We start from the raw sequence: 27,243 nt of genomic DNA, 5'->3' as shown, positions 1-27,243 counted from the left end.
GTGGTAACTGATGAGTAGGGAAGGATGACAGTAACTAACTTTCTTGTGGGAACAAGGTTGGAACTGAGGAAAGAAGAAACGAGGGTGGGAGCCATTGTGGTTAGTGCCACCCCCATCCTCCTAGTGGAATCTTGGCAAACTGTGGAGAGAGATCTGTACTGGGAAGAAGGTGCCTGACAGAACTTTTTAAGGCTTCTCAATTTCTTCAGCTCCAAAAATGAGAAGATCAGAGTACTTGATGTTCAAAGTCTCCATGGCTCTAGAATTTTAAGTGACCAATTGGTTGTCTTCAAGGACTGCAACAGTCCTTTCTTCCTTCCTTTATCCCATTCTTTTTCCCTGAAACACACACTTATGGAGCACCTACTACACATCAAGGGTCAAACTAGATCCTGAGAATACCAAAATGACCACACTATTGTTTCTGACTTTAAGCAGAGCACACACTCAGCAGAGGCTACCAGACATACTGTCGGATAATTACGGTGTGAAAAATACAATAACTATGCATGAGGTTCATCACAGAAGGGAGGAGGGAAGGGTCAGCTTCTCCATGAGATGGAGAAGGAGATGGGTATGAGCTGTATTTAAGCTGAATTCCTGAGGAGGATTAGAATTTTTCCTGGTGGACAAAATAGAGAAGGTCAGTCTAAGCAAGCACAAAATTATGAAGGCATTAAAATTAAAATTATAAAAGCAAAAGAATTGCAGTAGTGGGAAGGGCTGGAGCACCAGCGTGCAAGGGTCTAAGTGATGAATCTTTGCACCGACGAGCAGGAATAGTGTTTGTTTGTTTTGGTTACTGATGAATCCTCAGTTCCCATCGAGGTACTTGGCGCATACTAGGCCAAGTACTGGAATAAATATCTCTCCACTAAATGAATAAGTGAATGAAACAGAGAGGGAACTTCATTTTGTAGGTGATGGAGCATGATGAAGTATTTTCAGCATGATCAAGTTTGAGTTTTGTCTTAATACTGTTGTTATGCTGATGGGCAGATAGAATTGGAAACAAAGAGAAGACCCTGAGAAAGCAGGTAGGAGGTGACTACAGATGACACCAGACAAGTGCCTGAACAAGATGTCAGGGAAGAAGAGGGCAAAGAAAGGGATGTGAGAGCTAGTGAGGAAATTCAGAGAGCTTGGAAGTTATCTGTATGGTAAGGAGGCCATGGGTGTGGATGTAGCTAAGGAAAACTGTCAAGCAATCCCAGTTCATACCCTTAAATGAATGAATTAGACTCTTTATGACACTCATAACTACAAAGGTGGCAGAAGTCCCTTAAAAAATCTAAAAAAACAGCCACTCAAGGCTAATGTTCAGTTTATAGGATATATTTTTGGAGAGCTCATTTATTGTGTGACAGCTACATCAAAATATAATCATTTAACATACAGAAACTCTATTATTATTATTTTGTGCATGTGTGAATTAACATTAAAAAAAAAAAAAAACTGGCTCAACCAGTCTGGGGAATTGGTAGTATCTGTTAAACCTAAGGAAGGAAGACCTGGTGATATACTTCCAAAAATCAGCCAGTAAAAACCCTGTGGATCACAACAGTCCAATCTGCAACTGATCATGGGGATGGCACAGGGCCAGGCAGCATTTCATTCTGTTGTCATGGGGTGGGGTCACCAGGAGTCAGGGGCCACTTGACAGCAGCTAACAATAACAACAGCATCAAAGCTGAACAGATGAAGATCTATGACCAGCAATTACACTCTTAGGTACATACCCCACAGAAACCCATATGTTTGTAGCAACATTATTTGTAATTGCCCGAAACTGGAAACTGTCTGAGGGCCCATCAGTAGCAGAACAGATAAACTGCGGAATACTATTTAGCAGGGTGAATAAGCGAACTATAACCGCATGCACAATATAGAAGAATCTCGTAATTACAATGTTGAGTAATAGCAGTCAGACCAAGAAGAGTACATATTGTATGTTCCATTTATAGAAATTTAAAAAACAGTTACAAATAATCTATAACGTGAGAAGCCAAAATAGGGTAGACACCTGGGTGCTGGTGATGCTTTGCTTCTTGATCTGGATGCTGGTTACACGGTATGTTCCCTTTGTAAAAATCCATCAAGGCATACAAGTATGATTTATGTACTTTTCTGTGTTTTTTTCTATTTTAATAAAAAGACTTTTAAAAATCTGGCTGAGTTCATCCTAGTAATATGGCTGAAAACTAATTTATTTGTTTTGTTTTTCCTATCTATAAATGCTTAAGAGAATTTAGTGTTTAAAGAAGTAAGAACTGAAAACAACAGCATCTGCAAATCCTTGCGAGGTGAAGTGAACCCAGAATTTCCCCTGTAAGACTCTGCCATGAGGCATCTCCATCTCAACCACTAGATCCCTGCTGGTTCAGTTCCCTGCTTCTCAACTCACTGGAGCAACAACTGGGCTGAAGTCGCCAAACTGGGCAGTAGTTCAACAATGTGCCTATCCAGGAGGCCTACCAGTGTCAAACTATTTAGGACTTAATATCAGAATCTGCCATGCCCATCTGTCAGTTTGTAGTACTGTGGTGGCTTGCATGTTGCTATGATGATGGAAACTATGCCACCAGTGTTTCAAATACTACCAGGGTCACCCATGGTGGACAGGTTTCAGCAGAGCTTCCAGACTAAGACAGACTAGGAAGGGCTGGCAAATTGCTTCTGAAAATTAGCCAATGAAAACCCTATGGATCACAACAGAATATTATCCAATATAGTGCTGGCAGATGAGGTGCCTAGATTGGAAGGCACTCAAAATACACATTGACCAAAACAATGGACTTGAACATACCAGTGATCATGGAGATGGTACAAGACAGGACATTTTGTTCTGTTGTGCACGGGGTTGCCATGAGTCAGAGCAGCCTGGACGGTAACTAATAACAACATCAGAACTGGAATCTCAAATCCTGTCTCTCTCCTGGGGTGATAGGCCATCTTGCTAATATATTGCACTAAACGAGGAGCAGGGTTGAGGTGAGGAAGTGAGTTTCCACTGGCCCAGCCACCGGGGTCTCTGTGTTTCCAGTCTCCTCACCTCATGCACAGGGCCTTGTCTTTTCTGGAACACCACCTCCATCTTTCCTATATAGTATAGTGTCAATTTTCATTCATGGATGACTGGAAGGGGGACCAGAGGGATGACATGCTGCAAATCATTTTAGTTTTCTAAATCCAAAGCTGGGACGGCTTCACCTCTCCTGCCTTTGCATCCTGAGATTCTTCTGGGCTAAAGCATGAGGCTGACTTCATTCCTTGCTGAGAATCTCCAGATGATGAGTGATATCTCAACAGCTGCACACCAGACCCCTGAGACCTGAAGGTAAACTCCAGCATATGGCACCTGTGAACCCTGGCCCCTAGCTTGGAGCAACCTGTGTTTTGCAACCTACACAATGCTGTTGAGACTTCATGACTGCAGGGAGTGGTGAACACAACTAGAAGTCTATTTCTCTGTAGGCCCTCACAATAAAAATGGAACACTGGGAGAGAGGAGGAATAAAATTGGGCAGGCAGCAGAAAACTATCTTATCTTTAGATACCTTGACCAATTGAAAAAATTGCACTGATTTAGTGAATTCGTTAACTGGCTCAAACCCACACTATTTTTGTAGGCAGATGTAAATGATCTGTCTTTTGCAGTCCATGTTAACGTTCCCCATCAGATCTTTAAAGAAATTCACCAACAAGTGCTGAAAGGCCTTGAGGAATCAAGTCTTGCTCTCAGCTAATGATTCCTCTCTTTTGTCATTGAGGAAATAGAAGCAATCAGAGAACTCCTACAACTCTCTCAATCACATGTACCACCTACCAGCATCTCTGCCAATGTACACCACCTTCCCTTTCCTTAGGGATGGAATGCCCTGGCTCCTGGCTAAGCCCAGCTCTTCTATTTGTGCTCCGGAACAGGGATCAGCAAACTTTCTGTGTTTCCTGATGGTAAATATTAGGTGTTATGGGTCATACAGTCCCTCTTGCATCTACTCTACTCTGCTAGGTTAAAGCAGTCATGGACAATATGTAAACAAATATGTGTTGCTGTGTTCCAATAAAACTTTATTTACGTAAACAGGTCTTGATCCCCAGGCTGTAGTTTACTGAGCTCTGCACTAGACCTTACTTGTCTTGCCTACTCAAGGATATGCTCCAACAATTCTCCCTGCTCTTCCACGTCATCACATTGTTTCCCTCTGCAGGATTGTTCCCACCAATATACAAACCCGTTGCTGTTTCTCTCATCTTAACCATCTCTTAACCTCACTTCCCTCTTGTATCAGCCTTCCCATTTTTCTGTTGCCTTTTACATCAAAACGTCTCAGAAGAGCAATCTCTTTTGGCCTCTCTAATTGTTGCCCTCCAATATTAGCTGTACCCACGCCAGTCAGGCTTCTAACCCCACCGCTCCTCTGAAACTGCCTAATCAAGGTCAAAAAAACCAACCAAACAAAAAAACCCAAACCCACTGCCATTGAGTGAATTCCAACTCACAGTGACCAAATAGGACAGAGTACAACTGCCCCATAGGGTTTCTAAGGCTGTAAATCTTTTTACAGAAGCAGACTGCCACATCTTTCTACCACAGAGTGGCTAGTGGGTTTAAACTGCTGACATTTTGGTTAGCAGCCAAGCACTTTAACCACTGAGCCACCAGAGCTCCTCTATGTAAGTATATCCAATGGTCAATTTGTGGTCCTCATCCTACTTGACCTATGAGCAGCGTTAGACACAGCTGATCACTATTTTCTCCTTGAAGCCCTTTCTTACCTGGCTTCCAATGACACCACTTGCCTCTTCGCTCTGCTACTTCTGCTTCTGGCTGCTCCTTCTCAGCCTCCTTTTTCTGATTCTTGTCTCTTAATTTTTTAATGTTGGAGTATCAAAGACTCCATTCTTGCACCTCTTCTCTCTGTATGGTCACTTCCTGGATGATCTCATCCAGTCTCATTAAATACTATCATCTATAACCCAAAGCCTCCCAAATTTATACAGTATATTTGGCACACAACTCCAGGCTCATATATCCAACTGTCTAGTCAACATGTCCACTTCGGTGTCGACTCAAAATCTCAAACATAACAACCAAAACGGAACACCTACTATATAGTCTCAAACGTGCTTCATCTTAATTTTTTCTATGCCAGTAAATAGTATTTCCATCCTTCTGTTTTTTTTTTTTTGAGCCAAAACTCTAACATAATCCTTGCTTCCTCTCCTCCTCTCATCTTCAATAGCACATGCCATCTGTTCTTCCTTTAACCCTTTTGTTACCAAGTTTTTATTTTATTTTTTAAAATTTTTGGTGATATATTTTTTCTATATTGGAATGCATGCTTACTAATTGAGTGTGTTTAAATTTTTGGTTGGTAATATGGATTTTGAGAAATGTGATCTGGCAATACAATCCACCAATGAGGTAAGTGGCCCTTTGGTGCCACTGATCTGTAGGTATGACAGTATGCCAGTGAGAACTAGGTAGATAATTTATTGCTGGTGCCTTTCCATCAGGTTACATGGGGACCCTCTGGTTTTCCAAATATGACACAGAAAAACCAAAACAAACCCATCAGAAATCCCTAACTATCACACAGGAAAACCATAATTATGCTTGGAAGCTTTATCTCACAGAAATAAAGGAAAAAAGGTAAAAGTTTAAAAAACTGACACATTCAGGAAGCATCACCTAATAGAATGGTCAACCTATGCAACAACGAGGATCCAACTCTGGTCTGCTGAACTTCATCACATTTAAAAAGGGACCCACCTTGATGCTAAATGCATTAGAACCAGAATAATGCCTTACCTCTGAGGTCCAGAGGCATAAAAAGTGGTAAAACCCATGTGAACTTGTGCACTACAGATTAGTAAGTAAATACAAGTAAGCGTATCTTGCTTACTGGTTAATCTGCCCCTGCCTGTGGCCATAACTTCCCTTCCCCCACTGCAGTCTACTATTGACTAAAATGTTAAGTCAGTTCATGTCTGTCCTCTGCCCTAAACCCTCCACTGGCTTCCATCTCACACAGAATAAAAGCCAAGGTCCTTCTAGATGCCTACACCACCCTAAAAGAAACAAACTTCTGTTACTTCCTCAATCCCCTCTGCTATTACATCCTCTCAGACTTGCTCACTCTGGTCCCACCACACTTGTCCATGCTATTCCTGAAGGACACCAGACAATCACCTGCCTCACTGTCTTTGCACTTGCTGTTCCCTTTATAAGGAAGGCTCCAGATATTCTCATGGCTTGTTCCCTCACCTTCCTCAAGTCTTTGCTTCAAATATCACCTTCTCAGAGAGAAATGGATCAACCACCATATTTCAGCCCCCACCCACAACACCCCCATTCCCTTCCCTCATTCATTTCTCTTGAAATCACTTATCTCCTTCTATTACACCACATGGCTTACCTATTTTTTATTTATTCTCTCTCTCTGTCATTAGAACGTATACTGTACATGGGCAGGGGTCTTATAGGGGTTATCTGTTTTGCTCACTGCTTTTAGAACAGAGATTAGCACATTGCAGAGGGCTTAATAAAATTTTGTTGAATAAGTAAATCAGTGAATGAACCCAAGCCCATCATTTGATGGACAAAGAATCTACCCAAAGAGTCAAGGGGCTGGAAGGCCTCTTCAGTTTGGCAGAAGAATCCAGCTGACCATTCTGACTTACAGCCTCTTCCTCTAGTGCCCACTGCCCATTAGTGCTCTCTCCCCTTTACTGTGCTCTCTCCCGGAGCCCCAATCTCAGGGCTCACGTTATCAGTCGGGACAGAGACCTGCTTAGTTCCTTCCCACAAAAGTAAAAATTGTGGCCTTGCTGGGGGAAATATTTATTATCTGCAGCAAGCAAATGGCCCATATTTATCCATTCCAGCAGCAATTCCTTGCTTGCCTGGTTTATGTTTGTTTAGTAACAGGTTGAATATATTAAGTTGTGCATGTAATACACCAGGTAGTATTTGTGCTTTCCTTGACTTTGAAATTCGGCTTACTTAAGTCATGGATTGAAACCTGTCTCCTGTACTCTTTTTGAACAATGAATGCTTTAATTTTCAAGCTACATATTTGAAAATGGAAACTAGAAGCATCCAGAAGATTGCATTTTATATTATTCTGTGTCCTTTCCCCTTATAGGGTATGGGCATGCTCTGGTTAAGAAGATGATCCTATCTAAGGTACAGAAATGTAGCTATTACAAAGCATTTTTGAAATGTCCATGGTAACCATTAAGGGGTAGATGGCTCTCTGTTGTTTGAAAATGTTACAGTAAGAGGTCAAGTTTCTTAGGCCCCCAGAGGACTCCAGAGATGCTTTGGGAGTTGGCGAATGAACAAACGTGGTGGGGAGTGGTGATTCTACTAAATAATAGTATATACTCTCTCCATTGCACTCAGTGGCTGAGGCCTTAGGTTTTATTTAGAATAATATTTTGTTTTGTTTTCCTTAATAAAAATCTTGACCAAAAGGCTGCCAAATGATAGCCCTCAAGTCTTATTTAGCCCTTGATTGTGTTTGTTTGGCTCACATGGTTTTTTAAAACAATTATTACCAATATATAACATTTTATATACATTTTCTAACTTCTTTTGGAAGAAAACCCAAAGATCTGGCAACACAGCCCATGCTCTTCTAAGGCAGAGAGATCTCAAAATGTGATCCCTGGACCAGCAGCATTAGCACTGGGAGCTTGTTAGAAATGCAAACACTCAGGCTGCACCCCAGACCTATAAAAGCAGAAACTCTGGGGGTGGGGCCCACGGATTGGGTTTTAACAAGCCCTCCAAGTCGTTCTGATACATACAGAAGTTGGGAACCTCACTTTCAGAGATAACAATTGGTAGGAGCTGAAGAGCCGCTAAACACAAAATGGCAACTGTGGTCCTTGGGTTCCTGCAATCCCTCCACTTCTCTCTGCCTTGACCCTGGACAATGCAGCTACTAACATTAACTTCTCAGGTCCTGTAGATATTCAAGTCTACAGCTCTTAAGCTAGTCTATCTTGTTTCTGTGAGCTTGTGTTTGATGTGTGTCTGTTCCAAGAGTTAACCGCTGGATGAACAGGTGGAATGAGAAAATATATCAGTATCCTCACAGGTGAGGATATCAAGGGAGACTAGCCTAAGATCTGGAGAGCCAAAGTCCCTTCCAGACTTTTTGGAGAAATCAGAGGGGCAGATTCTATGTTATGCTATCCTGTGGAAGGCAAAGACCAGACAGATAAAGTGTGAGACTTGAGTTTCTGTGGGCATTTACTTTTGGGGTCTGCACTGAGATGGAAAATAATAGAAAATAATGGCAGTGGGTACAGAGATACTCCCCTGAATGAGGCTAGAGATTTGCATTGTGGGGATGTTGAAGGATGATTCAGTCGTGGTGAAAACCGGGAAGCAGGCTGGCTATTGGAGTGTATGCCCTGGGGACGGCTTGTCAAGGTTTTACCTCTGTTCTTTTTCCTCGGTTTATGGGCACAGCCATGTCTATCATACAGCTTTATTTTTCCCTTCTTCTGTTTTAGTTTCCTTTGCTAATTCTCCCAACCTTGCCATAGGCCATGTGACCATGAGTGGCTGCACTGTTGGAAACTAGAGTAGGCGAATAAACGGAAGACTTGCTGCATTCACCTCCTGGAGAGGTCCTGGAGAGAGTCAGGGACATCCTAGGGAAGGGGACTGAAGTCCAAGAGTTCCAGGTGGTAAAAAGCTCAGATGTGTCCATTGGTCCCCAAGGGGACAGACAGGAACAGGGAGAGGCGTGGCACTCAGCAAACGCGAAACAAATCACCTATTTCCCAAGTGTGTTAAAGGGAGATGCCCCCAGAAGGAGAAGGGAGAGTTTATCCTTAGGGTACAACAAGGCTGGCAAATCATGCTGGTTAACAAAAGTATGATTTTTGTTCAATTGCAAGAGATCACATTTTCAGTCCAACTGCAGGAGAAATTGAATGACAATGTTCTCATCATGTCCATCTCTTAAAGAAATCACTTATTTTAAAGAATACATAACAAATTCAATTACTAGTGATACAAGTAAGGAAAAAAAGCATGCAAATCTTCAGGATAGTTGAAGTTCTAGTTCTGATTTTAAAATTTTAATTGATCCTAGAGATTGCTCTAAAATCTGCTATGATATTGTTGCAATTGAGCAGCTTCCTTCAGATCTCTGCCTTCTCTGGCCACCACATAAAGATGTGCTCCCCTTCTCCCACCCTCACGCTCCCTCTCCTCCTGCTTTATTCATCCACACAGGGCTCCATCTGACATGGGATACATCTGGTGCTTAATCATGATGTATCTCTGTATTTCTACTAGGACACTGGCTCTCAGAGCGAAGGACTTAGTTTGGTTCACTGCTGTGTCCCTAACTGCACCATGGCTGGCACAGAGCAGGCAGCCAACAAGCGTGTGTTGAATGAATGAATGATCCGGGTTCCATTTGTAAACAACATCTGAAAACAAATTTGGCTTTCAAAGAAGCTGAGTTGACTGTCACGGCTGGGGATTCTACATAATGGGAGAGACTGTCTCCTTTGGTGCTGGCATTACCCAAAGCATCATGTATATTGACCTCAAAGATGAAATTGAAGGTGTAATATGATGAGAAAGTACTGACTCTTGGAAGTATGAAAAGTAAGTTTTCAGAGTAAAATGGTGTTTGCAAATCTTAACCTCTGACTGAGCAATTTCAGTGGGGCAAGGGGAACCCTACAGCATATCACAACCATGGAAGGCAAAACATATTCTGTAGCTTTATTAGTTATACCAGAAACATCAAGTAGCCGCTGGAAAAATCTCTATAAATGTAGTTCTGATGGGGAATATTACAGGGCTCAGAAAGCAAAATCCCTAAGGAAAATTAGTGGGTAGGAACCTAAAGAGAGGAAGAAATTATGTATGTTTACACATAACTGAATAAAGGTTTAATGAAATGTAAGATTTCCAGATTGGTTTGCAATTTGCAATATAAAATCTATATTCACTCTTAGTACAAGCATCCCTGAAAGTCACTGTCATTTATTGAAAGGTTTTTGTTTTTGTTTTTGTTTTAACTGAGTTTTAGTTAATCTTACGAATTTAGCACTTTTTAGAGACTATGGTTACGTTCGGGGAACGATATTTTGCAAATCTGTTGCACATACTTTGTATTTGTTTACCTATATTCATCACTTCATTCAATCGTCCATCCATATGCTGAGAAATGAACTATATACAACTCTACGGGTTATCAACAGGATGCCAGAATAAGAACTATTGAAAAGCAAATACAATGCCGTTACACAGGCAATGTTTCATTGAACTGAAATTTTGCCAGGCGTAAATTATACTACAGAAGCAAAAATGGGTAACTTGGTTTGAAAAGAGAGAAAATAGATTAGGTTTGTAACACATTCTTGGAGAGTAGTTTCTAAAGACCTCAGAGTGTTAAAAGTGGTTGCCATTTTATTCATTCCGTTATAAGAGTTGAAGTGGATGTTGGAAATAAACCATAATCACTAACAAATAAGAGACTGGATCAGTACATCCAGTGTAGCTCAGAAATTTGACAAAGCACTGAGGGTTAACACATCACAGGTCACATGCACAGACAATATATCCTGATGTGACATGACCCAGAAGTTGTGATCCATGACATGAAAAGCTCTATACGGGAACATATATGATGACATGTCGGCTTCAAACTATTCTTAGATTCATATTCTTAACTCTTGCAGCAAATTATTTGAAGGCTAAGAATCATTGAAAGTATCCTATAAACTATGAATATGGAAAAAGAAAACTCTTCTTTAATGTACATTTCTGTACTCTTTTAATGGCAATCGGACATTTTTAGACAAAGGATCACACCTGAGTCCAGGTTGAGTGTATAAGTTCACAGTTCCTGGTTTGATATATGGTTCCTTATAGTCTAGTTATTTCAGCATGCGTCTGAAAATCCTACTATATTCGTAGATTAGCAGTTCTCTGATGGAGTGGCCAGCTACTTTTTAGCTGCATAAATATTAAATTATTTTTTTCATTTTTTCACATATTAATTGAGCAAGAACTATGTGCATGGATATAAGCTAGGTGTTGTGAGGGGAAAAAGGAGTTAAAAAGGTGCTGAAGATGTCTGTCCTCAAGGAGAGGGCTGGAAAGGAGGTGTTGGATGTAGCCTAAGGATGAGGCTAAGAGAGAACGACCTGGGATAAGATGTTTAGGTGAAATATTATCTATGTTTTCTTTTGCAAAGGAACGATACCCAATGCCTTATTCTGAATGGAAAAATCTTCATAAATCTAAGTAGATGTCATTATTTAGAATTGTTTGAATTACACCTACATTTGGCAGCAGAATTTTTTTATTTTAAATGGTAATACATGTTAAGGATGACAAAAACTCAAAGTCTTTCACAGGCGTCAGTGCAAGATCACAAGATTTCGGATCAATATGACATGCCTCCTAAGTTTCCATCCATCATACCTTGGCCACTTCTTCTTGAAAAGCCACGAGATTCAAATGGGAGATGTTAACCAAGTCCGGCCCATAGACCACTGTTATCATGCGATGCTCCAGGCGCCCGATGTTCCCCACATCCAAAAGTTCACGTAACTTGGGGTCCTGTATAACAAGTGATAGAAAAAAAATTAGTCAATAACTAGAGATTCTAGCATGGTAATATAATTTCCAAAGAATTCTATCTAGAATGACTTCAAAGCAAAGTTGTTTTTTATTCTTACTAGAAAATGATATGAGCTGAAGCCCTCATATCCTAATTTACCCAACCACAAGGCCAAGAGAGATGAAGCAACTTGTCTAAAGATTGTGGAGCAAGGAATTTCTGGGTCTAGACTTATGGCTCTTTCTACCATGCTGTCATATTCAGTAACATATCTTTATGTGCCACAGATCTCACTTTATTTTCTCAAATCCTTCCATGAGTTACATTGCTATGGATTAAATCATGTCCCCAAACATATGTGTTGCATTATTGGCCTTTGTACTTGTGGAAACTTCCTTTGTTATGTTAATTAGATCATACTTAAGTAGGATGGGTTCTAAATCTTAACACTTCTAAGTTATAAAAAGAGCAGATTAGATGCAGAGACACACAAACTGTGGAAGACAGACCCCGTGTAAGTATTGTCTACAAGCCAAGGAACCAAAGAATGCCTGGGCTCCTGACAAGGAAGTAATTGACAGGTTGAGACCCTGATTTGGACTTTAAGCCTCCAGGACTGTGATAAAATAAATTTGTGATCTTTACAGACACTCACTTGTGATGTTTCTGTTACAGCAGCACTAGGCAACTGAGATACACATATTGAAATGAAAATCTCCATCCTCCCCCTAATTCATGGACACATTAGGAATCAAAATACAACAATGCCGTCGAGTACTTGGGCAGAAACATAGTCGCTCACAGTATGGACGTTCTCCAACATTAAGCACAGATGTAAAGGGATAGGGGTTTAGAGTGAGCAAAATGGCGCACATGCCACAAATATATAAATTTCAATTCTATCCCCAGAACATTCTGGGATCGGTATGTTAGGGCCTGATACAGTCTTCTCAGAGCAAGTTGCATTATATGGGACACCACAAGTCAGGATCCCTTGGAGTTCTAGTCCTGCTGGGAAGAGGAGGTTTCCAAACCGTTTGGAACTCAAAGTAAAACTTAAAATAGGGCTCCATCAGCTTGGCTGCATTTCACGCCACCCCTCGCCCCCCTGCCCATAGAACAGGACTAGAAGGAAATGAGAAGTCTATGTAGAAAACTAGCATCAAATCAATCACTTAGCAAATTTGTAGCCAGGTTTCTGAGCAAGGAATAGACTTGCTTTTTTATGAAGCTAAATACTGGGCCAACAGGGACTGATTACTTAGGCTGGTTATTCTGACCTCACTTCTGAGGTTTTTATACACGCTATCCTTACAAAGAGTCGCAATAAAAAAAAAAGCAAGAAATAAAACCTTTCCTGCCAAATTTCTTTATGTGGCGCCATTCATTTTCCTCTCTTTAGTTAATAAAACTTTCTCCTCTGTTTGACTGCAGGAAGAGAAACATTTTCAGGTAAGTTATGAAGAGAGAAACCCATTTCAAAGTTGTGCCCAATATTAACTGAAATCTCAACTCAACTAACAAGTTGAGAACTTATTAAGTACATCAAGCCCTGTCAAAAGATCAAATACTACCACAATTTACATTACCCAGAAAAGGAGCGGAAAAATAAAAATTTTATTAATAAACAACAATAGCAAAAAAGGGAAATTTTTAGCATTCTAACACTTATAAATAAAAGATTAAAGGAGAATGTTCAGGAAGAATGGGCTTTTTGTGAAGGCTAATTCAAGAATGATACCAGCTGTTTTGTGAAATGATTACAGGCAGTCCTTAGGTTACGTACAACACCTAATTATGAAGCGACCCCCGTAAAACCTATTATATTAAGAATTTGAGGTCCATATAATGGTTCATAATAACAAACTGGGTGCTACTTTGCAATGTGCATCAAAACATTATTATTATTACTGTATAATTATGTTAAAGATGTTTTAGTGTATCTGGAAGTTTTTTAAAATTTTTTTATGCATAGAAAGGTACACTGTATACTAGATACAAAGACAAACATTTGACTAACTAATGTTAGATATGAACCATACCTAACTGTTCCGACTTAACACACAAATTTGACTTAAAGACAGACTTAAGAATGGAACTTGTTCATAATCTGGGGACTGACTGTAATAGTATCACAGTTTTTGAGTATCATTGAGGCAAGGGTATATATATTTTATCAGCACTTTAAATTTATTTTTGGATACTTGGAAGAGAAAAAAATCATTCTCAGGATAAGTTATTAGAGTCCACCAATATTTGTACTTCTGTAACTTTTAATGGGAAAATATTAGAGAACGAATTGGCTCTATATATTTTACTTTCTTTATCACTATTATATTTTTCTTTAAAACTACTCGTTTTCTTGACCTAGTTCATTTTTATCACCACCAAACTTGGTTATGTTAGAATTTTCCTTTGAGAAACAATTCCATGTTTTCTCTTTTTGAACACAACATCCTGAGCTGACTTGGCTGCATGGAACTCCCCTTGCCCCTCCTCCCCCCAAAAAATAGGTTACAGTGAAATCAACTCTAACTTTGACTCATGGCAATCCCATATGTGTCAGAGTAGAGCTGTGCTCCATAGGGTTTTCAGTGGCTGATTATTTGGAAGTAGATTGCCAGGCCTTTCATCTGAGGTGTCTCTGAGTGGACCTGAACCTCCAATGTGTTAACCGTTTGTACCACCCACTTTAGAACCCCATTCCTCATGATTGAGCATATTGAGCTGTGAGGGGAGAAAATATTTGTCTCTTCAAGGTACCAAGAGTTGTCCTCAGTTGTTTTCAGCAGAGGAGAGCTCAAGGAATAGGCAAAGGGGGCATTATCTGGAAGGACAAGCAGTGAAGGCACCAAGTTTTTAAATGACTTTATAGGTGGAAAGAATTTAATAGAAACAGGTGTCTAAAAAAGTTGTTGTTTCTGGGCTAAGTTACTCTCAGTTCTGGGAAAATGAAAGCTTTACTTCAAAAATTAAAAACAAAGTCAAAATGATAACAACAACAAAAACCTATAAACAATTTACATCCAAACCACCCCTTCCCCCAAAAACCAGTCTGTCAAGAAATTTATGTGTGAGTTTTTCCTCATTTATGAAGAGTTTACCTACTCAAATACATTTCTTGGTCTCTGCAATTGATATAAGTTCCTTGAAACTTTTACAAAAAAAAAAAACTGTATAACTCTGCAAAACTTTCTATTTCTCTGTTGGACAACACAAAAGAGTATTGCTCAGAAAAAAATAAGAGGTGACTTACACTTGAAATTTCATTTTTTTGCTAAGTTGCCAACCAAGGCTTGCTTTCAGCAGAGAATATTCTAGATATGACCTCACAGTTGGAATTAACTGGACCAACTAAGAAATCCTGGGAGCTATATTTTAACTGTACATTTAAGATAAGTTCTAGATCATATCGATTCCCATAAGAATTACAAAATGGAGACTGATTGACTCACTTTCTTGCAATCACCAAGATTAGTAACTAAATTAATTCATGTCTGTTGCAAAGAAAGTCAAGTTCTGCTCTTGTTAAAGCCCAAGTAGTGATTCCCATTCCTAGGTGATGTCGCTAAAGAAAATAAAGACTGTTCTACACGTTAGAAATAAGGACTCAGTTATAGCACGTGTTACTGTAATTATAAATATACCATTTAAAACATTAGAAATTAATGGAAGGAAGGAACAAAGGGTAAAGGATTATTTTTTATAAAAAGAGTTAAACGTCAGTTTGAACCCTTATTCCTTATTACGACTTTAAAAGAAAAACTACACTATTAGTATGTTGGATATCCACAAAATAAAGCATCTTTTCAAGACCTCTAGATTTCAATTTTGATACCAGAAGCATTTTTAGTGCAGATGATATAACTTACTCATTTCTCATCCCCATGAAATATATATTTATTGGATTTTAGATTTATTGAAGTTTGTTTATTAGGTTAATTTTATTCCCAGCACTTACTGCAATCCTCTCAATCTGAATTGCAGTTATATAGCTGTAACTTTAATCAATCATTTATATGAATAGGCGTGTGAAAGTCTTTCCATCAATGCTCAGGACAACAGTGGAAATGAAAGAGATAGATTCCTTGTTGTACTTAAGTGACTTACATATGGTTGAGCCTCACAAGGACAAAGCTACCTTTTCTTTGAAGATAGAGCAAACTCTTTTTTTTATGCTTATTCAAATTTTGTTGTAAAGAAAAGATATAAACTTATTTTCAGGGTGAATCTTCATCAATTCCTTGAGGTCAACATTTGCATCCAAAAAAAAGTAGATAACAAATTTCCTTCAAATTCAATGCTTCTCCTTACAGTGGCATCACTAGAGTTGGTGTCACCCAGGGTGGTAACTCATGGTGGCACACCCCCATGCTAATTACCACAATATTGTAGCTGAAACACCAGAAAATTTGACAAAATCAGCAACTATAAAAACACTAGCAAGCAATGAAAACAACAGCGCATGCTTATAGTGCGTGCAGAAGAAACTACGTGATTCCAAGCGTCATTGTATTGGGTAATAATGACAGCTCTGACTGGAGCACATTAGAATGTTCAAAAAGTAAATTAGCATAGAGTTGTAGCCTTGTAGGGATATTGATACGGGTAAGCTGGGCTTATGAAAAATGTTTTTGTTGTTATAATTAACTTCAGGAATATTTTTATAAAAAAATAAATTTCTGCTGAAACACTGCACAAAATTTTATAGAGGGTCATTTTGGTGTCACCCAGTGTGGTCTCCACCCCCACATCCCTCTAGTGACACCACTGTCTCCTCACACCGCTCTTTTATAAACATGATGAAGATGTTACCTTTATAGGAATGTACCAGTAGCGTAGGCAGCTCACTCAGCCAGTGAACTTTTTTAGATAAAATAGTATTCACTTGCATCATGATGATTCTGAAATATAGTGTCATGAACATTTTCCCATACAGCGGTTAAGCTTTGCAGGGTGTTACTTATTTTTGAAATTTTCCCCAAGTTGACAGGTGGGGGTCCTTGAATATTTTTCAGCTATTTCTTTAGACAGAGGGGGTAGAAGGAAAACAGATTGACAGTGGTAAAGAAAAGGAATCATGTATAAATACTAGAAAAAGAGCTGAAACACACCACGCTTCATATTCCTCAGTGGTATTATTATAACAAGATTATTCATATTTGTCATGAATAGAATGGCGATAAATATATACAGTCAGTCCCTACTCAATTCACTGGCAGCCTCAGTGGACAAATACAGAAATTTGTTGGTAGAGAGAAAAAAAAAAATTTAGTTGGCCTGGGCATGTTTCTCCACGCAAAATAAAGTGGCTTGAAAATGCAAGGCATGAGTTACTGAACTAAAGCTAACCCACTATTCAAATCCAACAGAAAAAAATAGTTTGGGAGAAATATGAAGGCAACCCTCTAGAAAAATATTCACCTTGGTCCCAGGCATATCCTTGCAGCTAAAAATTTGGTTGTGCTTGGGAATGGACAGAGAAGAGATAACTAAAATTTAAGGAGAATCCATAAATAACATTCCGGCCATTGATTAAAAATTAAACTGCTTACAGTTTTCCTCATCTCCATGAACACGCCCAGGGGCTGGTTTAATGTAGTTTCAAAAGGTAGGAAAGAAAGACGGGGAGGGGGCATTCAGGCACGTTGACAGTAAGAAGAAGCAGAAAACGAGGAGTGAAATAAAATGCCCACATTCCTTGGAATAAGTTAGTCCCAGAATGTGGAGATATCCAAGGGAAAGAAGTCAAGAGCTGGACAAACGCTGTGACCAGGCTTTTCAAGAAGTTGCATTATCTGAGGCAGGTTGCCAGATGTCAATACGGATGCTTTGCTTACAGAACGTTTGCCTTGATGCCCCAGAAACAGACATCAACTCAAAAACCTGGGTGCAAGTTGTTTATTTCGGAGGTGATCACAGGAAGTACAGTGAGAGGGTGGGAAAATGAGACAAGAGAAACCTATAAATACTGTGTTAATGCACAGTTTATAACTTTGAACAATTGAGTCTCTGTCTACTGGGGACACCCTGACAGAGTGTGAAGAACACAGTCCTAAGGAACCTGTGTTATAAATGAGCCAAAGATGGCCTCTGTGTGTTGGCCTCAAGTTATTTACTTTTTCATAGCAAGCTGAGGCCTGTTATCCCCCAAAATCCTCCAGCGTCAAACTCAAATTTGTACATATTCAGTTGTTTTAAAAATAGCCCAGATAAGTAGATTTTGGGCCGCCTGGGTGGCCAAATGATTAAGCGCTGGCTAGTAACCAAAAAGTTGGCAGTTCGAACCCATCCACAGGCACCTTGGAAGAAAAACCTGGCGATCTGCTTCAGAAAGATCACAGCCATTGAAAACTCTGTGGAGCAACGTTCTACTCTCTGAAACACATGGGGTTGCCATGCATTGGAATTGACACAAGGGCGAGTTGGTTTCTTTTTTTTAAAAGCAGATTTTTAGCCACTTATAGCCTGCCTGCTTTATATACACCATGAAACTGCAACTAACATTTGTTAGCCCTAAATAAGATCAAACCCTATAGTTATAAGGACCCCCAGCTGCTTCTGTCCGTCAGCATTCTCTCACCTAGAGACTATCCACGTTGCTGAAGGAGGACCTTATCAAGACTCACATAAGCCCCCTTTCCTTTTCCTCTTCCCTGTTTTTTTTTTTTTTTTTTTTATCCCTGTTCTCCTCCCCTTCTGGTGGTTCCCTGTGCGGCTTGCCTCTGGAAGACCTCCTGCTATGTGGACAGCCCCCTGCCTGTCGCTGTCAATGAATGTAGTCCCCGCCCTCCCTGTTGCCATCGAGTCTATTTAGGCTCATAGTAACCCCATAGGACAGAGTAGAACTGCCCCATAGGGTTTCCGAGGAGCAGATGGGGGATTTGAACTGCTGACCTTTTGGTTAGCTGCTGAGCTCTTAACCACTGGGCCACCAGGGCTCCAATGAATGCACAGCCCCAACGAACAGCTTAATATGCAACACTATCTTGTGGTCGTTTCTTGATCAGCCCCAAATTACCCCAAACTCACTATAGCCTGGAAGCTGGACTATTTATCTATAAACTCCCATCTGTAATTGGTTAAGAATTGCTCCTGGGGTGTTAACTTGGCTGCATTTCCATGGCCAGAAGACAACTGCAGGACTACATGGAAACTTTCTGTAGGTAATCTCTAGGGCTGAGCCATTGAAATCTGAGCGAGGTAGAAAATGTCTGTTACAATGTTGAGGGAGTGAATACAAGAAATAAAAATTGTCCTAATATTCATTGATCTTCACGCATATTATGGGACCCACAGTTGAAGAAATTTCATCAGGTAGGTTATCAGGTTTAGATTCCTGACTCCATTTAGTTGTCACTAAAAAAATAATAAATATAACCACAATAAGTTCTTCTAATTAGTAACTGTGTGTCAAGCATGATTCTAGCTATCCAGTCATCTTTTGTCCCCCCAATTAATTTGCAAAGTTATTGTTCTTCTCAATTTGCAAATGAGAACTATGAGGTTCAGGGAAGTAAAGTATTTGCTCAATTTTATAAAATACTGTGGAGGGAGATTTGAATCTCAATACATCTGACTGTAACATCTAAGCCCTTTTCATATCATGCATGTTCCTAAGTGTCTCCAATTTGAGTGGAGTTTGTAAAAAATAGTGCAAATAGTTCACCTGGCAGAATAAACTTAAATACATCAGCATCCATCCAAGTCATCTTTTGTAGCAATATTTAAGGCAGTTCATTAAAAATATAAAATAATTCAAATGTGAAATTAGAATAGGAAAGAAATATGGTATAATTGTACCATTTGCCTTCCTAGGGAAGAATGGATGCTCAACAGTCTAGTTTCATCATCTGATTACAAGCATAAGTACATGAAATACAAAGCAGTTAAAAAAAAAAAAAAGTCAATGGAGAAAGTGGTAAGCTTCTTCCTCCTCATCTAGGAAGTAATTCTCAAACTCAAAAATTCTAGAGTATAGACAGGTTGTCATTTATATTTTAAATTATCCCCTCAGCCTCCTTTGACATATGTAATCACCTAACAGCCAGCAAAATTCATATGCACAGCCAATACCCCTGGATGACTCCAGTGCAGAAAAATCCACATGCCCCGAGGAGTAAGGGTGTGTGCAAGGCAGGCAATGAGGCGTTATATAGATCTTCCCATTTAAAACTCTCTCAGAAAGGGTGAAATGCGTTACATCCCCTTCAACTTTCAGGGGAGGTCAGCACTTCTAGGTAATTCTGAATATCCATGCGCCCAAGTTTTAGAACAATAGTAAAGCCTGTTTGTTAAAAGAATGCCCAGATAAATTTAGTGACTGCGCGTCACCTCCCTGACTGTTAAATTCTTTATTGGTGAGATATTTTTTCCCTATGTGTAGTGATACCTACCTCCTCACAAGACGCTCTGATGCAGTTCCAAACCAAAAACCCAAACCCATTGCCTTCCAGCCGATTCTTACTCATGGCAACCCCATGTGTTGATACAGTTGAATGTTACCAAAAGGGCTTCTAGAACCCAGAACATAATTTAAAATGAAGCGCATCAAAAAAGGACGCCCAACAATGCCTTAATAATGACACACACACACAATGCTCACTTTCCAGTTTCTGGAAAACCCACGTGTCTGTGCTTTGACGCCTGGAGGGAGACAGCAGACACTCACCTGCCTGGCTCTGAGTTTTGTTCTGCCATTTAAAAGCAATGTGACTGGGGAAGTTTCCTTAACCAGTCTGTGCCTTGGTTTTCTCATCTGTAGAATGAGGCTAATAGTGGTGCCTACTTAAAAAGGTTGTTATGAGGAACAAATAATCCTACGTAAAGTTAGAAGCTCTGAGTACTTGAAAAATAAATCAATAGCAGGAAAATGACAGACAATAAGAAAGGATTTAATGAATAATTTAATCTCTTATAGGAACTAGAATATATACATATATATATATATATATATTTTTTTTTTTTTTTACTTAGTTTGGGACTTGCCTAGCTGAACATAGATTTGGGTTTGCATTTATGTATATATGGGGTATGTATATTTGGTTAACTATATTCTAAACATGTGCATTTTAATTTTACTTTTTCCTTAATTCAGTCTTCCATGGGAAGCATCATTTAAAAAGTGATAAAGCTCAAGTAATTTCTAGGACTTTTCTGTTTCTGGCTCCTCCAGTTAACTAGCTTTGAAAATTAGGCAAGTCACTTGTTTTCTCTGAGCTTCAGCTTAGTTTATGCACAGTGTGGATGATAACGGCCATGCCTGCTCGTATTAAAGCATTACTGTGATGATCAAAATCTAATCTGCAAATGGTGATGTGCCACATGTACAAAAAATTAATATTATATAATTTTTGGAGTTACCGGCATGATTATTTTTAGTGTGGCATGCAAAATAGCCATGCAATACATGTTAGCTGTTATTTATATTTTTCTCGTTAAAATTCTAAAGCACTGCAGGAGTTAAAATGAGAAATTTTCCCTCATTGATACACTATAGGTAACAGAAAGAGTTTGAAGTAAATGAATAATTTATCTATGTTTCTAAATATAGTTGTCAATATGTGCTTGCTGAGGGCTCTTAAAATATTTTAAGAATAAATATTATTTTTAGACTTAGTTCCTTTGCTTTCCTTATATCTCTTTTCTATTATTCTAGATAAACAGGAGTAACTATATTCTATAATGCATAAAGATCAATAATGAATTTTAACTTCAAAAACACCAGACTATATAAAGCTCTTTATAGTTCAAAGTATGGATAAGATTTGATGTCTATTTTTACAAGGCATAACTAGTAACATCTAAATAAGCCCTGTTTTAAATATGACTTTGTATGTGTGTTTTTCTGTTTGAAAGTAAGAACACATCTTCTAAAATCCCTTACCATCCATCCAAATTATATTATACATGAAGACCAAAGCTGTCATCTCTAAGACCTCAACTTTCAATGAGGAAAATTTATCTTGAGAGTTATATGAATGTGCCTATTCAGTAAGATTAGACAGGTTACTAATATTTCCACACCACAAGGCTAGCACCAAAAATTTTAGCACAATTCTAAACAAGGAATGAAAAGGGAATTCAAGTAGTTTGAAGTTCTTTCAATTTTGTGAAAATTCGGAGAAATAATTTAGTGCCCTAAGCACAATATTGTTAGATACACCTTTGTATTTTTCTTGTTGACTTGTACTAATTAACTTCAGGCAACTGTTTTTCCTTCCTTCTCAAATCTCATTCGCTCTCTTTTAATTTTTTTTCCTCTTTTCCTCTCCTCCTAGCCATCTCTTCTCTCTCCCCTACCAAAGTTTTCCCCTCGGAAGTTTGTGAATCCTTTGGAATCTGGCAAGTCAAATGTTCCTACATCTTACTAAGAAGACAATGTTTTTTTCTCCCTTTTTAAAAAATATAGGTTTTTTTTTTGTGTGAAAATATATATAGCAAAGGATATACAATTTCAACAAATTCTATGTGTACAATTCAATGACATTGTTTATATTCTTCAACTTGTGTAACCATTCTCACTATCCCTTTCCAAATTATCCCACCACTATCAATGTAGAGCTACTGCCCCCCTACTCTTCTCCTCTAATGTTTTGAGATGCTGTTGTCAGTTTGATTCCAGATAGAAATAGCTATGAAAGAGCACAATGCTCAAGGCAGACATATTTTACTAAACTGTTGTTTGGTTCAAAGTGAACTTTGAGAAGAGTTTTGGTTTGACGTTTAAGGTTTAATCTCAAGACATAGTATCAAGTGTTCATCCAGCCTCAGTGGCTCCAGAAATTCTGGATTCCATTGGGATCTTGAAATTCTGTTCCATTTTTACCCTTTTCGATCAGGATTCTTCTATAGAATCTTAGATCAACAATCAGAATGGTAGCCAGGTACCATCCAGTTCTGGTCTCATGACATGGGAAGCAGATGTTTCTAGTGGCAGTATTTCTATGAAGACAACTTTTAATACATGAAATGTTTCAGGATGAACTGTAATGTCACAGAGTTATATATCAAAGGAGTCAAACCATCTTATTGTAGAGGATTACCTGAAATTTCACACTTCTCCAGTTCTCTAATTAATTCATTAAATTATTTGCTAAACAATATGTAGCAAGCACTGTCTTAGGTGCTAGATAAACACAGCAGACTAAGAAATAGGATTAAGAAAATGCATATACTCTCCTTTTTTTACTTTAATGATTCCCACTTAATACCTTTCTGTGAAATGTAGAAGATATTAGAAGATTGGCTCACAATTTCATTTCAATTTATAAGTAATTTCTTAGTATTGCTGGGTAATTTCAGCAATTACATTCCATAGGGCCAGGAATAAGTTGTCTTCAGTGGAATACTGGTAAATGTTTAACACAGATTTTAATCAAAAAAAAAAAAAAAAAAAAACCCAGATGCCCAAATCTAAAAAATGAAACACACAAAAATCCACAGTCTTGAATTGTAGCACGTGCTGATTTTCAAGGTGTGAATACTCCCACCATAGTCCATTTCAAGTTACCCACATGGAGCTGGGAAATGATGTGCAGTAGCACGCTAGTATATAGTATTTCATCATGCAGATACAACAGCTGTAAATAACCTCCAGGTTATAGAAAATAGTAAAATGTAATAAAATAGTTTCATTTATAATAATTTATATAATTTCATTTATAATAATGGTTATGTTTAACAACTGGAAGCAAAATCACCAAAAAGTTACTACGTGGCTCTCATGAACTGGGATGAGCTGTCTCTAGCACACCACTGGTTGCATCCAAAGGTGGTCTATAGATGTTAAAACTTGGAAGAAGAGAGACTGCTATGCCATTGGGAAACTTGGAAAGGCCTCAGTTCGAACAGTTTGAACCCTACCCTAAATCTCTTTTAGGCAGCAGATTTTCCATTTTGGCCCTCCCCTCTGGCCACCTTATTCCTGGCAGAAGACTGCCTCATGAAAGCTTTTATTGTCACACATCTCTTTCCTCAGGCCTTGTCTGCAGGACCCTACTCTGGGTACTTTACAACAATGTCCTGTTGTGTAGACACCAGCTTCCTGTGTTCTATACCCATAGATCTGGGTCCTGGACTATCCTCTAACATATTTACAGTCAAAGAAAACTCAAACGGAAATGCAACAAGGTCATTTCACTTCAAAGCATAATGACTTGTGTGGCTTTCTCCTTCAGAGAGGATCTGTTTCTCTAGGACACTCTGCTGTTGACTGATGCCCCAAAGGCTCCTGTGTAGAAAATTCAGCATTTGCCTAGAGTCTGTGGACATTTGCTTCATGTTCTTTATTCATCCAGTGAATGAATGTTTATTGAGCACTACCATTTGCTTGGCTTTATGCTAGTTGATGGAGCTGCACTGATGAATAAAAACAGACACTATACCTGTCCTACTGGTGCTTACAATACAGTGAGGGAAAGATACACTATATTAGTTAAAGAATCTCATAAATAAATGTAAAGCTTCCATGGTGAGGAGTGCTTAGCAGAGGAGTCTAAGCTAATTAATGGATTCAGGGAGGGCTTCCTTAAGGAAATAATAGATGAACTGAAATTTGAAAAATGTGTGAGAGTCTTAATCAGGTGAAGGAGGGGTCACAAGAGGCACCTCCGTAGAAGAATTACATATGCAAAGGCCCTATGGCAGGAGGAAGAGTAGGAAGTATAAGAAACTCAAAAACTAGTAGAGAAGATTGAAATGAAACCTGAGGGATAGCCAGGCAGCAAGACTTGGGTAGGATATGTGGTCTATCTTTGTTAAGGAGTTCTAAGTCCCTCAGCAAAGGGAAGCCCTTGGGTATTTTAAGTAGGGGAAGGACAGGACTTGATATGCTAAAATGTGGAGGACAGATTGGAGGGGAGGTACCTGAAGTATTTCTGGTGGCAGAGGCTAGCAGCTTGGTCCAGGGGGTAGTGGTATAGTTGGACAGATTTGAGAGATATGCAAGAGGTAAAATCAGCTTGATCTGATGATGGATTGGGTATCGGGGTTAAAGAGATGTGACAGTCTTGTAGCAGGGCAGCCTGGAAAAGGACAAGTTGGGAAGAGGAGGGGGTATGACCATGAGTTCAGTTTCTGATACGCTAAGTCTGAGGGGCTTCTGAGGTGATCTCTACTTGCAGAACATAAACCCAATTGCTAAGGTCTTCTCTACCGGAAATTGGCTGCAGAAAACCAAGCCCCTGATTTCAGTTTTATTCTGCATAGGGTTCTAAATACAGCAAAAGCAATCTGTAGAGCAAGATGCCAAGCAGATTTGTTACCCTTTCTCCTTGTCCACGGATGTCAGGTCATTGTTTCTTTAACCCCCCAAATATTTTTCCCCTTTGATGCCCATGTTAAAGTCATTTTATATTTACAAAATATAGGCCAAAAAAGCCAAATGAAGTATGTACATTTATAGAACACTTTGAAAGGGACTTAAAGAGATGTGACACATTTTGGATAAGTCTCCACAGAAGACAGACATTAACAAAGATTTCTGTGCACGATTCATTCAGTAATGAAAGGAGACTATTGAACCATAAAGGCACTTTGTCAAAAAGCATCAATTTCCAAAACTATTATGTTTTATAGGGGGTGGTTTTGAAGAGTGATTTAGAACAAAAATAACATCTTCAAAGAGGGCTATATTATATGCTTCTCTACAAATATAACAAAAGAAACATGAATCCCTGTCTTTCTTATGAATTCGTTTTCCAAAATCTAAGATTTGCAAAATTAAATATCTCATTAGTATTTTCAAGGCAACATGTGTAACCAAAACCACTTAAGCACATAGGATGGAATTGTATGTAGCTTTTAAAAGTCATGTTTCTGAAGAATTTAAAAGAATAAAGTAAACGCTTACAGTATAATATTAGGTATATCAGTGACACTATAGATTTGTACATATCAGATGATGTTAATTCTGTACGACTACAAGTATAGAGGAGGAAGAAGGCCTGGAGATCTACTTCTGTAAAGATTATAGCCAAGAAAACACTATGGAGCAGCTGTACTCTGTAACACATGGGGTAGCCATGAGTTGGAATTGACTCCATTGCAATGAGATAAATATAGAGAACAAGACTGCAAGGAACTAAAACAAGAAGTCAGCACTGTTTATTTCGATCTGTGTGGTGGGATCATTAAGTGATACTTTCCTCAGATGAAAGACATTTCTGAGTATGAAGATATGGAGTAGTCTTGTAAAAAAATTCAAGCAATTTAGAAAAATATGATGAAATAAAATCGACTCTGACTTATTAGCCAGAAGGAGCCACTGAAAACATGCTGGAAAACAACTTTCTAGACTTTTTGTTATGATGGAACTGTCCTATATCTGTGCTATCCAATACAGTAGCTACTAGCTATATGTGCATATTGAATACTTGAAATGTGGCTAGTGCAACTGAGAAACTGAATTTTTATTTTGATTTAATTTAATTAAAATTTAAATAGCCATATGTAGCCAGTGACTACCAAATTAGACAGAGCAATGCTAGACACTTCTTCACATAAATTATACATAAAACTAATTTTATATAAATAGGATCAAGCTACCCATACTTATCTGTAACTTCCCTACTTATCAATATATTAAGGAAATCTTGATAACTATATACACATATTGACTTTTTAATTGATTTTGCAGTATTCCATTGTATAAAACCAAAAAACCAAACTAGTTGCCATCAAGTGGATTCTGACTCATGGCGACTCCATGTGTGTCAAAGTAGAACTGTGCTCCATAGGGTTTTCAGTGGTTGGCTCTTCTGATGTAGATTGCGAGGACTTTTTTTCTAAGCTGCCTCTGGGTGGACTCGAACTTCCAACCTTTCATTTAGCAGCCAAATGCATTAACTGTTTATACAACCCAAGGACTCCATTTCATTGTATAGATGAACCATAATTTATTTAACACCTCTCTTATCAATGGACAGGCTTAAAAAATGCTTCTCTGAATTTATACATCTCATGTACTTGACTGATTATCTACTTGGAATAAATTCTCAAGCATGAAACTACAGGGCCGAAAGGTGTGCATATTTCAACTTGTGATATATATTGCCTGGGGGTTTCTGAAATGTCTCTAGTAGTTTACAGCCTCATAACATAGGAGATCCATACCGTCACCAACGTGGTTTATTGCCAATCTCTTCATCTTTGATAATCTAATGAAAGAAAAATGATATTATAGTTTTTATTTGAATTTTTTAAATTCTTAGTTATGGTAAGCAACTCTTCTTGTTTATTTGCCGTTCACATTTCTTATATATTCTGAACTGTTTGTTCTGGCTGATATCCCACCTATATTCCTCTTTTTCTTATTGTCTTGTAAGTGGACTTGTTTTTTATTAACACTTTGCCTGGCATATATGTTGTAATATTTTTTCCAAATGTATCATTTGTCTTAATGCTTGTTATCATGTATTTTTCCCCTAAAGAAATTTTAAATTTTTTGGTATTCAAACCTATCAATCTTCTTTTATTACTTTTTCTATTTATTTTCATATGTGTAGAGGCCTTCATTACCTTGATATTACAAAAATATTCAATTTAAAGACATTTTTTCCCTTCATTCTTTCGTGTACTTTGAAAATGTTTTCAAAGACCATGCACTCTAAATATGTTAGTGTACCATCAA

The 27,243-nt window shown here is 38.5% G+C and overlaps 1 protein-coding gene across 2 annotated transcripts in view; it reads right to left on the bottom strand.

Moving 5' to 3' along the window:
• The window catches only part of PLCB1 (phospholipase C beta 1), an 819,608-nt gene that overhangs the window by 282,450 nt on the left and 509,915 nt on the right, over positions 1-27,243 (bottom strand). For both annotated transcript variants that reach the window (XM_004383055.3, XM_004383054.3), the window contains exon 4: positions 11,474-11,611. In XM_004383055.3, coding sequence (XP_004383112.1) covers positions 11,474-11,611 — 138 coding nt within the window. The remainder of the gene's footprint in view (positions 1-11,473; positions 11,612-27,243) is intronic.

The sequence above is a fragment of the Trichechus manatus genome, unplaced genomic scaffold (assembly GCF_000243295.1).
Source record: "Trichechus manatus latirostris isolate Lorelei unplaced genomic scaffold, TriManLat1.0 scaffold00104, whole genome shotgun sequence".
Classification (NCBI taxonomy): domain Eukaryota; kingdom Metazoa; phylum Chordata; class Mammalia; order Sirenia; family Trichechidae; genus Trichechus; species Trichechus manatus.
The sequence above is the reverse complement of the archived record's forward strand: the minus strand, read 5'-3'. Positions and strand labels throughout refer to the sequence as shown.